We start from the raw sequence: 13,215 nt of genomic DNA, 5'->3' as shown, positions 1-13,215 counted from the left end.
CTGGCTTCCAAGCTCAGGAAGGCATGAGCCAGGGGAGGGGCCTCCATGTAGGGGGAGGGCGGGGCACTGTCTTCCCTTCCTTTCCCATCTCACAGCCCTTCTTTCTGTTCCTAGATCGAGTATCCCTATGGAGAGCTCATCATCTCCCTGGGCTTCTTTTTTGTCTTCTTTTTGGAGTCGCTGGCATTGCAGTGCTGTCATGGGGCTGCTGAAAGATCAACAGAGCAGGAGGAGGAATGCGGTGGGGCTCACGTCCTTGGGCTCCACAGCCACCGACCTGTACCCTCACCCTCACGGGGTCCCCTTCGAGCCCTCATCCTCTTGCTCTCACTGTCCTTTCACTCGGTATTTGAAGGTCTAGCTGTGGGACTTCAGCCAACAGTAGCAGCTACTGTGCAGCTCTGTCTTGCCGTCCTGGCTCATAAGGGGCTCGTGGTGTTTGGTGTAGGACTGCGGCTGGTGCAGACAGGCACTGGATCACGATGGGCCATGTTCTCCATACTGTCCTTAGCTCTCATGTTTGAAGAGGAGAAGACAGCACTGGGCTGTGCCTGGCAGGGAGTCTGGAGTTTCTGGCTTCCAAGCTCAGGAAGGCATGAGCCAGGGGAGGGGCCTCCATGTAGGGGGAGGGCGGGAAGCTGGGGCAGGGCCCAAGTCAGCTATGCAAAGCTGAGCAAGCAGAGGCAACACAGAACAGAAAGGATACCAAGTCTCCTAAAACTCAGGGGAGTGGACACTCCAGCTTTGACCATCTAAGATACCACTCCTGCTCCGAATAACTCCATTTGTCATTCTGAGGCTCTGCTTCTCCCACACCCCAGAGATGGAGCCACTACTAGGAGTAAAAGTTGGCTGCCTGTTTGCCCTGCTGGCTCTCACTCTGGGCTGTGGCCTCATTCCCATCTGCTTCAAATGGTTCCACATTGAAGCAGCCACAGGTATAGCCCTATCCCATCTTTGCCCCATAACCTCAGTCTCACCTCAACCCTATCCTGATTCCTTGCTCTGATTCTCACCATCCCCAACCTCAGGTTACTGGGTGCTCTTGCTCTTTTGTCACCTTTCTCGATCTCCTCATTGCCAAGTGGGTTGTAACGTTTGCTTTTTATTAGGTCGTCACCGCCGGGTCCTCAAACTCCTGGGCTGCACTTCTGCTGGTATTTTCCTGGGAGCAGGGCTCATGCACATGACCGCTGAAGCCCTGGAGGGAATTGAATCGGAGATCCAGAAGTTTGTGGTGCAGGTGAGCAGCAGAGATGCGAGCTTCAGGACTGTGAAGCCAGAATGATCAATAGAACCATAGCCACCTGACATGCTTCTCACTGTGTTCCTGTATTTCTATCCCTATTGATACTGTGTCCTGTACTCACTCTGGCATTCTTGTTGTACGTCCTTATCTCCTCTTGGCTTCATTTCTCTACCGTTTTTTCTGTTCATTTACCACATTTTCCCATTCTCCTCAATCTCCCAGTCCCATGTCATCCACTGCACTGTCTTCCCTTCCTTTCCCATCTCACAGCCCTTCTTTCTGTTCCTAGATCGAGTATCCCTATGGAGAGCTCATCATCTCCCTGGGCTTCTTTTTTGTCTTCTTTTTGGAGTCGCTGGCATTGCAGTGCTGTCCTGCGGCTGCTGGAAGATCAACAGAGGAGGAGGAAGAACAGAGTGGGGCTCACGTCTTTGGACTCCACAGCCACGGACCTCTACCTTCCGCCTCACGGGGTCCCCTTCGAGCCCTCATCCTCTTGCTCTCACTGTCCTTTCACTCGGTATTTGAAGGTCTAGCTGTGGGACTTCAGCCAACAGTAGCAGCTACTGTGCAGCTCTGTCTTGCCGTCCTGGCTCATAAGGGGCTCGTGGTGTTTGGTGTAGGACTGCGGCTGGTGCAGACAGGCACTGGATCACGATGGGCCATGTTCTCCATACTGTCCTTAGCTCTCATGTCCCCCCTGGGCCTAGCCCTAGGACTGGCTGTGGCTGGAGGGGATTCTGAAGGGAGGAGGGGTTTAGCCCAGGCTGTGCTAGAGGGTGTGGCAGCTGGCACCTTCCTGTATGTCACCTTCCTAGAAATTCTGCCCCGGGAGCTAGCTGGTCCTGAGGCTCCTCTAGCCAAGTGGGGCTGTGTATTTGCTGGTTTTGCCTTCATGGCCTTTATTGCCTTGTGGGCCTGAGAGATTTCTGACTTTTCTGATGGACCTATCTAGGATGGCCTCCCAACCCCCAGGAGACACCTCCCAAATGACTTTGGCCCTCGGACATTTCTTCACTGGGACTAGAGGATATTCACTAGGCTCATCCTATAGATTGGACCCCTGCTTTTCCCTACATGAGATCCCATTCCCGACCCAGCTCTGAGAAAAGAATGTTTAGGCTGAGTGCTTATTAATTGGAGAATTGTTATAAAGACCATCACTCCAGATTTGACTTTCATCCCATTTATGCTACCATGAGTAATAAAATGCCCATTTTACCCTTACCTTTCGGTCTTATTGTATTTTGATTCATAGAAAGGGAAGGTAGGGGACTGAATTGAGAGCCTTAGATATAAGGGCAACCACAGCTTGACACAATACCCTCTTGTACAACCAAGATTTATTTGATGAACTCAGTGTGCTCTGTAGATAGTAAAGAGACCAGAACCTAAGATCCACTAAGGTCTGTTCTCAAGTAGGGGCTAAGAAGCCTAAGCATGATGACAAGAACAGCATGGAAATACAGAAAACAAAGCCAAGACCAAGAAATGGGTCCAAGGAGTACTCAAGTAAGGGCCCAAGAGAGCACTGAACCAGGGCTGTGGCACAGGTCAGAATCTGGGATGACTTTCCAGGCAGGGCAGGTAGGTGACCATGGAAAAGGAAAGGGAGCCAGTCCACGTCAAGGACATCCACTTTCAGGAATCAACCAGATATGGGAAGCCAGGGCCATGAAACAGAGGAAGAGCTCCTAATGGAAGAGTGGGCATGAGCATCAGAAAGACCAAGAAGCATCCTGACTTGGCAGAGCTAAAAGTTAGGACTGGCTTTACAGAATGGAGCACTGTTGGATTTCAGAAAAGGAAAGAAAACACAACTGGCAAGGTTAGTGAGGTAGGGCCGCTGGAATTAAGATACAACCCATGACTGTTGAATGTCTAAAGGAGAGATTATAAGGATTGTATTTAACAGTAGATACAAATTTGATGTGGGGGTAAGTAGCCCACAAGAGCAAGAGAGCACCTGAATCCCCTACCCTAATATGATTCTAAAGTATTTCTCAAATTTGTATAATTGAGTGAAAACTTGAGCAAGGTAGCAGCACTGGATACCCATACCCAGAAAAGTTAGGACTGGCTTTACAGAATGGAGCACTGTTGGATTTCAGAAAAGGAAAGAAAACACAACTGGCAAGGTTAGTGAGGTAGGGCCGCTGGAATTAAGATACAACCCATGACTGTTGAATGTCTAAAGGAGAGATTATAAGGATTGTATTTAACAGTAGATACAAATTTGATGTGGGGGTAAGTAGCCCACAAGAGCAAGAGAGCACCTGAATCCCCTACCCTAATATGATTCTAAAGTATTTCTCAAATTTGTATAATTGAGTGAAAACTTGAGCAAGGTAGCAGCACTGGATACCCATACCCAGAAAACTGAGATGGCATTCCAGTTGAGAGAACCCTAAAGTAGAGGGGAGAAATCCCACGGGGGCACATACTTTCCCAACGGGACATCTCTAGAGAGTATCCTGGAGACACTAGAATCAGAGCCCATATTTCTAGTTCTATGCACATTAAAGTGCTCCAGAAATTTTATGTCTCCCAAGTCTTCTGAGTTGATTCTAGTGGATCAATGAGGCCGATAAGAAAGAAGGAAAGTGTCCTTAATTTTGCGATAAATCAGAGAGGTAAACATACAAGTGAAATTCCTAAACTTGTTTGGTCCCTGGAGTTTTACCAAAAACAAAGAGACTCAAAATAAATCCCAGAAACTAACTTCCTGGCCCTAATCCAAGACAGACACCTCAGAACTGCCACGAAGATGAGGAGTCAGAGAAACGAGGGGGGAGGCAGATTCAGAGAAATGGAGCAGAGAGATGAGGGAACCCATTTGAGAGACCATGCAGAAAAGCCACTGTTGCCAACCATGGGCTACAAGAAACATTGGCTCCCTATTGATGTCTGGTTCCTAAAAGTGGTCTCTGGTGGTGCTCATAAGACTAAGGCCAAGGGTTCAGATGTCTGTACAAGCCAGCTGCCAAAAATAATAATAATAATAATAATGTTTAAAAAAATAAAAGTGGTCTCTGATACCCACTGAAGGTCAAGAGGAAAGAGCTGCTCCATTTATGCTCTGGGACATAAATATGCATGACATAAAGGCAAACATGCTGCAGCTACCCCACAACATAATAATAATAATAATCATAGGTGTCAATTATGAGTAATCATTTTGAACTGAGGACTTTTATTGCTGATGCCGCGAAGTGTTTTCTCTACTAGATTTTCACCCAAGACAGGCAAGACAACCAATTTTACCAGGCAATTTGTGACGATATCTGTAGATATATATACATACATATACTTACTCATACATATTTCAGTCTCAAAACAACTGTAGAAAGTAGAACTGGTCAATCTGTGTTGCAACACCTGTTTAGTTGTCTAACCACCCACCTGATTACAGATCCACTGTGGATCTTAGCCACCGCTTAGGTCCTGTTTACTACTGAATCCCCTAGTCCTAGCACAGAGCCTGATATATCACAGTGGCCTAAGAAATATTTATTGAATGAATGAATGAATGATTTCTCCTAATTACAGACAACTCTAAATGTAAGAGAGGTTAAACAACTAGCATTGAAATTTTGTAAATGAGCTACAATGATATTATATCACTGTTAGGTGACTTCTTACCACCACCCAACAAAATTATTCCAGCACAACACATAACTGTCCTACACATCAGGCACGAGAGGCTGTGATTTGTGAAACACCAATGTTGTCATCAAAATTCATGGCAAAAACGTTGACCTAGACATGGCTGAGAGCAGAGTCTACAATAGCGATCTTTGTTGCCCTCCTGTCCACAATTCATTAATATTTATTGTTTAACAAACTTCCATTGACTGATATTTGTGTGAATGTCTTGCCACAGTTTACTTTATTTTAAAGGTGCCTGTCTACCTGAGTGCCTAGTCATAGACTATTACCTCTGGAAGATTACAGTCACATATGGCCACAGCAGCAAGAATATAAAGCAGAGCTTCAGTTCACAAATCAGGGACCAGAGGACTGATTCTGGTACATAATCATATTCTGATTATCCCACACTGTGATGTAATTTTTTAATTAGTTGCCAAGTTTTAAAAATTTAGACTTTTCAACCTACAAATCCAAATTTCTGTTTTCCTTTTAAAAAATCTTGTGGTCTGGCAAGGCGGGATCTGCATTTTCTCCAGGTAACAGTAGAGTCAGAAGCAGCTGCTTTTAAACAGGGTCAGAACTCTTCAGTTGCCCAAGATCCCAAGCCCTACCTATTATCTCCTACCTGCTTGCTCTCTCCTTCTCGATATCTACCTTTTTTCTGCAGACATTTGATTTTGTAACCCCTGGGGAATATGAAAAATCTCCTGGGAGAGGTCTAGAACATGCCATACTGAATTCCCAACATTCCTCCTCCCTCTCAATTGGGTCCTACACACACTGCTGAAGGGATTTCTCCAGTTATTCCCTGGATAGCTTCTCTCAATAACATGCCATACTGAATTCCCAACATTCCTCCTCCCTCTCAATTGGGTCCTACACACACTGCTAAAGGGATTTCTCCAGTTATTCCCTGGATAGCTTCTCTCAATATTATTTATTTATCTATCTATCTATCTATCTATCTATCTATTATTTATTTTCAAAGATGACTGGTAAGGGGATCTTAACCCTTGACTTGGTGTTGTCAGCACCACGCTCTCCCAAGTGAGCCAACTGGCCATCCCTATATAGGGATCCGAACCCGTGGCCTTGGTGTTATCAGCACCACACTCTCCCAAGTGCCACGGGCCGGCCCTCAATATTATTTCTAGGTGTTCTCCATTGCCTTGGAAAGAAAGTCCAAATGATCTAGTATGACATGAAAGACCTGAGCTGAGCATTCATATGAGTGAAGTAGAGATTGACTACAAATCAGTATCTACCAAATTACTCTAGATTTTCAGCACGATTTTATCCTCTTGGCAGGCTCCTCCAGTTATTTCAGTCACCTGAGCACCCCATCAGTGCACACCAGACGTATTCTATACCTCAGTAATCCTGAAGAAACCTCTTTGTGATCCAGGGGACTCTGGGCTGATGTTTAGCTATTGACAGTTACTGAGGGACGTTATAAAACTCAGTCACAGGGAAAGCACTTCTGCATTTGTGGTTTAAAAAAAAAAAAAAAAAAACTGTTCTAGAGGATGTTGACCATGCTATTCCTTAATGTCTAGTTGCTCCGGAACTCATGAGGAAAATTTAGAATCAGGAAGGGCTCTGGCTGCCATGAGGTGGACCTGTGTCCATAAGGAATGGATTGGGCTTTAGAGTCAGGCAGACATGCAGTCAAATTTAAGCTCTGACATGTGAGCAACTTATTTGAGCTCTATGAGCCTTCATTTCTAGACCTGGGGAAGATATCTCTGATGCCCTAAACTTGGTCAGCTCCTCTTGTTTTACTCTATCACATAATGTATAGCCCTCCTTCCTGTTGTTTGTTAACATGTGTGGTAAGACTTTAATTTGCATGATCCAGTGATATCTGCCTCTTCTACTACTCTGTAAATTTCATTAAGAGAAGAGACTGTATTTGCTTTCCTCTGCCTAACCAAGTCTTAGCACATGGGATATATTTGATAACTATTTCCCAATGAAGGTATAAATTAGTGAGTCAATGGATGATAGATGGATGATTAAACTGCATATTGAGAGTAATGTACCTAGCTCTCAACTTGATTTCTAAATGTGCATTCCTCTTGAGAAACTGATACTCTTCCACCTTTCTGATAGCCAGAACTTCGTACTTTATCATGAGCTCTTTCCAACTGTTGCTGACTAATTCAGGTCTAATTTGCCACAAATTGTGTAAATTATCAATTTATATGTAAATTATGCAAAATTTTAGTTTACAATTGGAAATGAGCAAAGGTAATACGGAATATAAATGGAGTTTAAAAAATACTGTCCTTAAAATTATCAAGTTCCTCCAGGTGCCACTGTATAAAGGATCAGGAAGAGACTACACTTGAATCCCAGCTTTGCCACTTAAATCATATGAGCTTGGACAAATGACTTCACCTCTTAGAAGTGATTTTTATATTTTTAAAATGAAGATAATTTTTGTTTCCTCGGAGTCTGTGAAAGCATTCAATTACATACAATTTATGTATACAATATGCAACAGTTATAACGCAGTATTTTATTCATTCATTCAGCAAATATTTTTAAGCACTTAGTATATCCAAATACTATGAACACTGGTGAACAAATATAGACACAATTTTTGATTTCATGGAGCTGACAACAGTCCATCAGACAACACACACATTCATAAAATAATCACAAAATAAGGGTATAAATACACACAGGATAAGGACTATGAAGGGAAGAAAAACAATTCTGAGAATGTAGCTCCCTGGGCCTGAGAGGTCAAGGAAGGCTTTCTTGGGGCAGTGATGGACCAACTCATTTTTATTCTCTCCCTTAAAGCCTTGAGCTTGGAAAACTAAATGGTAATCCCAAACACCAGTGATTGACACGATGACACATCGTGGTCATTTAATTAATATTATTAAGTGAATAAACAGATACATAACATGCAGTGTCCAAAAATCCTTTGATACCTCTCTGTCTCCATATCCTTCATATTTGTCTTTCACCCTCTTTCCTGCCATCCGGTTTGGCTTTTCTCTCACCAGTCACATCCCTCCCCCTTTTCTCTCTCTGTGGAATTTTTTCTTCATGCTGCTAATGAAATTGGGGTGTAGGGAAACATTCAGGGGTGGTCGGTGTATCTATACCCAATTCCAGAATTTCTGTCCATCTCCAGCTGAAACACCTAAGACCACAGTGTTTGAGATCTGTAAGAATGGAACCTGGGGTAGGTGCTGAGTAAACACAAGGTGAGTCATTCTGGAACTGCCTTTTCTCCTGGGATTCTACTCCTATGAACATAGAACAGACACATCTGAGAAGGACACTGAAGTTCCATATGGAACTCCTTATCAAAAACGTTTAGGTCCAGGGAAAACACAGGGCCTTCACAACAGGCTCTGCACTGTACTTATTTTTAAATGGTAATTTGCAATTTGCTTTAGAATTTTCCTCAGCGTGAACATAAAGCTAAGTAACTTTATCCTTCCCAATGACTAAATTTTTCTAAGATATGTAAAAATAATTACTTTTCACCTTCTCAGTGTTCAAGGACCAGAGCATGATATAATAAGATCATGCTAAGTTCCATATACAAGTTTATTTATAAGCTACCATTACCAGGAGAAAACTGAATTGTTCTTCTACTGGTGGTGACAGTTTGTGCTGAAAAATTATACCCTTCTTTGGGGCCAGTGACAAACATCTGTGTCTGCCCAAAATTTGATGTTGTGGCCCAGCTCCTCTGTGGGTCAGGTCTTAGGAATGTACAATCAATGTGTCAGCATAAAGGACTATATGCAAGAATTATATGCTTATATCTATATCCTCTGTGAAAGGATTCAAAGAAACTGGTAATAATGGTGGCTTCTGGACAAACTAGGAGACAACAGCTGTACAGACAATTTCTCTTGTTTTCTGCTGTCTGAATTATTTCTCCAAGGACATGTATTTTCTATTCAAAACTATACACATAGGGCCGACCCCGTGGCTCACTCGGGAGAGTGCGGCGCTGGGAGCGCAGAGGCCGCGGGTTTGGATCCTATATAGGGATGGCCGGTGCGCTCACTGGCTGAGCGCGGGGCGGGCGACACCAAGCCAAGAGTTACGATCCCCTTACCGGTCACAAAACCAAAAACAAACAAACAAAAAAAACTATCCACATAAATGTCTAAAAAAGATGCGTCATCCTCAGACTGCCTCATATTACCCCTTACCCATCCTGCTCAGGAAAAGCCCAGACAGCTCTGTGTGTGAAGACCCGTGACATACAGTAGGTACTCAATAGATATATGCATGCCCTGCCCTTCCCTTTTCCCGGCAAGAGTAAAACTCTCGAAGACATAGGTAGAGGAGACAATCCAATGCAGGATCGAACTATGCCAATTAAATCTTCCGTATTTGTCCCTTGTAGTTCTCATTAATTGTAGAGAAAGAGATTGGAAAGTTTCTAGGCCATCTGGGTAAACAAACAGGAGGAAAGATTCTGGTCCCGGACGGCCCGAGGGGTCCCGGCGCACAGTGCCCCCTGCCGGCCATTGTGGCGGCGGCCGCTGGAACCTGCCCCTGCGCGCGAAGGTGCCGGGAGGTGTCGCCCTGCTCTGCGGCTCCCACTCCGGGTAGGGCGGGCAAGGCGGGATCTGTCTCTGTAAAGGAAGCAGGATGCCCTCCAGGTGGTGGCTGCAACCCCCTTCCCAGGAGCCTGTGACCCGCCATCGGGAGTTATATTAGAGCGGCCCGTAGCAGGTCTGCTCTGTGAGCCCAGAGAGCGTCATTCTGCGGAAGCTTTCCCTAGGTAGATGCTTCCCTACTCCTTTCCCCCGCCCCGTCACCACCACACTCGAACACATTTTTCTTTTCTTCTCTTTTCCCACTTTCCTGCTCAGGAATAAGGCGGGCAGCCGTGGGGAGAGAAGGAGCCCGCAGTGAAAACTGGCGGGGCAGGAGCCCAGCACAGGATTTCGCGGCCGCTCCTGCCCTTTGCTGGCGGGAAGGCGCATTTACACATAGAGGTCACCGAGGGTCGCAGAGGGCGGCATGTGCGTCCCTGCTTTGCCGCCAAGGGCCCTCCGGCACTGGAGAGGCAGCGGGCTGAGAGGTCTGCGATGGGTGTGCATTCCGGAGAGGAATCATTGGCAGGAAGGGCTGAAGTTCGCACAGTTCGAGGGGGTTGAATTACCAGTAACTTGTCATATGAGGAGTGGACTCGTCTACACATCTTGGTCAACCTACAAACCCCCCGTGGCCTCGTGGATTGCCGGGTGGAGACTCGGCCACACCAGCAGTCAGTAAGAGCTGGCCTGGAGCCCAAATTAGTCAGTGTCCCTGACATCTCAGGAATATTGTGTAGTGGCAATTGTGCTCTGTGAAGTTGCTGCAAGAGTTATGCCAGAATGTGTTACGGTGTTCAGGTTCTTCTTAATTAGGGGGTTTTAGAGCTGCGAGTATTCCTAAAAATGAGTCCCTGTAGTATAATCATTTTGCAGCAGACCTAAGGCCCACTGGGGCCCTTGATTTGAGGAGTCTTATTCAGCAGACATTTTTTGAGTAGATACATGGGAAGCACTGTTAGGGTATGTGGGAGTCATCAGAGAATACAGGCGGGAAAGAAAAAAAAAGAAAGAAAAACCCCTGCTTTCATGAAGGTTACATTCCAGTGAAGATGGACAGGCAATAAATATATATGTGAACCATACAGACTAAGGTGATAAGCTCTATGGGAAAAATACAGCGGGAAGGAGAAAGGGGGGACACAATGAGTAGCATTTTAAAATAGGATAGTCAAGGTAGGTCTTGCTGATAAGGTGCCATTTAAGCAAAGACTTAAAGGTGGTATGGGAGTCAGCCATGCACATATCTAGGGGGAAATGTCTCAGAGCAAGAGTGTGTCTGGGGTCCTTCAAGAACAGCAAAGTGGCAAAATACTAGAGAAGAGTGACTGAGAGGGAGAATAGTAGGAGATATGTTCCAAAAGGTAATGATGTGGGAACACAGATCACAAGTGCATATGGACTTTTGGAGGGATTCTAGCTTTTACTTAAAGTGAAATGAAGAAGCACTGATGGCTCTGAGCAGAGTTACATGATCTGAATTATGTTTTGAAAAGATTACTTAGGCTGCTTTTTGTGGGGTCAACGGTAGAAGCAGTGAGTCCAGGTCCAAGGCTTTGATAGTTATCCTGGTGGGAAAAAGTTGTCTCTCACACTACGTGGGAGCAGTGGAGACAGGGAGTGGTGGCCAGGTGTGGGAAGTGTTTTTTTTTTTTTTAAAAGATGACCGGTAAGGGGATCTCAACCCTTGGCTTGGTGTTGTCAGCACCACGCTCAGCCAGTGAGCAAACCAGCCATCCCTATATAGGATCCGAACCCGTGGCCTTGGTGTTATCAGCACCGCACTCTACCGAGTGAGCCGCGGGCCGGCCCGTGGGAAGTGTTTTGAAGATGGAAATAACTGACTTACTGACAGGTTGGACGTGGGACAAGAGAAAAAGGAATCAAGGATAACACCAAAGTTTTTGGCCTCAGAATAGAAAAGATGATGTTCTTCACCTGAGGTGGGGAATGCTAATGGAGAGGCAGTTTGGTTTTTTTAAAAAAAGATGACCGGTAAGGGGATTTTAACCCTTGACTTGGTGTTGTCAGCACAGCGCCCAGCCAGTGAGCTAACCGGCCATCCCTATATAGGATCCGAACCCGTGGCCTTGATGTTATCAGCACCACACTCTCCCGAGTGAGCCACAGGCTGGACCCTATGGAGAAGCAGGTTTAGGTGAGGAGTAGGAGAGAAGATAATTATTTCCATTTGGAACATGTTAAATTTGAAGTGTCTATTGGACTCTAAGTGAAGATGTCAAGTAGACAATTGGATGTACTAGTTCAAAGTTCAGGACAGAGAGATGGGCTGAAGGTATACATTTGGGAGTTGTTGGAGAATCAATGGCATTTAAAGCCTTGAGACTGGATAAGATCACCAAGGGAGTGTGTGTAGAAAGGGAAGAGGACCCCTGGGGGTCTCCAACATCAAGATACCAGGGAGAAGAGGAAGAGCTTATGAGGTTGTGAGTGAAAGCCCTGTAAGTAAGGTAAGGGAATAGCCAGGAGACCAGAGCGTCCTGGAGACCAGCTCACAGCCTCGACTGATCTCACGAGGCTTTTCATCTCTATTTCTGTTGCAAGAAACCCCATTCCCAGGTCAGCCTCATCAAGGAGGAGGGAATGATCAACTGTGCCTAATGCTGCTAAGTGTGGAAGATCAGCCCTGTCAGAGAGGGGAGATCTTACTTCCAATGCAAGGAGCGCCCCGTAACCCCAGAGCCCCTATCGATGGATCAGGGAAGAAGCAGGGGAGTCTGGGGAGTCCGGTGAGGAAATTTACAAAGTTCTCAGCCTAGGAGAAGACAGTCTCCTCCAGGAGGTGACTAGGAAGAGGGCCCACATCTGAGTCGTGTTTTCTGTTCTGGAGGAGGGAATGAAGAGATGGAGAGTAGTGCATCTGCATGTCGCTTCCCCTGATTTACCACTCCCTCCTCCCCAGACCCTCAGCACTTCACATTCTTTTTTTTTTCCAGAATAAAAACATATTTTTATTCAAGTTTCTCAGAAGTACAGGATAACATAGCTTCATCATTCAGGTGACACATTATAATTTCTGTTTTCAGAATATACACTGTGGACGTTCACAAACTGAGATGAAAAAACATGTTTGATGTAAAACCATTTCTGGTTATTTCCAATCTGTATATTATACCTTACAACTTCAATTTTAAAAAAAATTAACCTCAAGTTTTCTTGTCTAACACTAAGTCAACAGTAACTCTAGAAAGGGGAAAACACACAGCACCGTCTCCAGGTGGTAATGTTAGGGTAAGCTGGGGGAGGTGAGACCCACAGACCTGGGGACAGTCACATAGCTTATTACACACAGGATAATGAAAAGATGGGAAAATCATAGTTTCGGATGTCATTTGAGCTATCTATATATAAGATATACATAAAAAAATAATTTGGAACTTTTCACAAATGTATGTAAGATACCTGTTCTCCTAACTCCCTGTGAATGCAAAACCCCGAGCGGAGAATAGAAATGGGTGTGTGACAGCACAGCCTGAAGTCGCCCTCCTTTCCTCCAATTTATTCCTCCACATGGGTCGGGGAACTCACGATTAATTACATTGAGCCAAAAACTGTGAACTCGTTAAGTCCACAGGTGTAAAAGTGGGTCACTTCTTTTTTTTTTTTTTTTTTTCCTTTTTGTCTTTTTTTCATGACCGGCAACGGATCGCAACCCTCAGTGTCACGCCCGCACCGGACCAGGACCGGCAACGGGATCGCAACCCTCGGTGT

The 13,215-nt window shown here is 45.2% G+C and overlaps 1 protein-coding gene across 1 annotated transcript; it reads left to right on the top strand.

Annotated features, from left to right (window-relative positions):
- The first annotated feature begins 538 nt into the window (after positions 1 to 538).
- LOC103599926 (zinc transporter ZIP2-like) lies at positions 539 to 2,476 on the top strand. Its single transcript, XM_008584125.1, has 3 exons — positions 539 to 938; positions 1,113 to 1,273; positions 1,539 to 2,476. Exons 1-3 carry the CDS (start codon positions 824 to 826, stop codon positions 2,169 to 2,171), a joined length of 909 nt encoding a protein of 302 aa, XP_008582347.1. The 5' UTR covers positions 539 to 823; the 3' UTR covers positions 2,172 to 2,476.
- The last annotated feature ends 10,739 nt before the right edge of the window (positions 2,477 to 13,215 follow it).

Source organism: Galeopterus variegatus, unplaced genomic scaffold (assembly GCF_000696425.1).
Source record: "Galeopterus variegatus unplaced genomic scaffold, G_variegatus-3.0.2 Scaffold3152, whole genome shotgun sequence".
Classification (NCBI taxonomy): domain Eukaryota; kingdom Metazoa; phylum Chordata; class Mammalia; order Dermoptera; family Cynocephalidae; genus Galeopterus; species Galeopterus variegatus.
The sequence above is the reverse complement of the archived record's forward strand: the minus strand, read 5'-3'. Positions and strand labels throughout refer to the sequence as shown.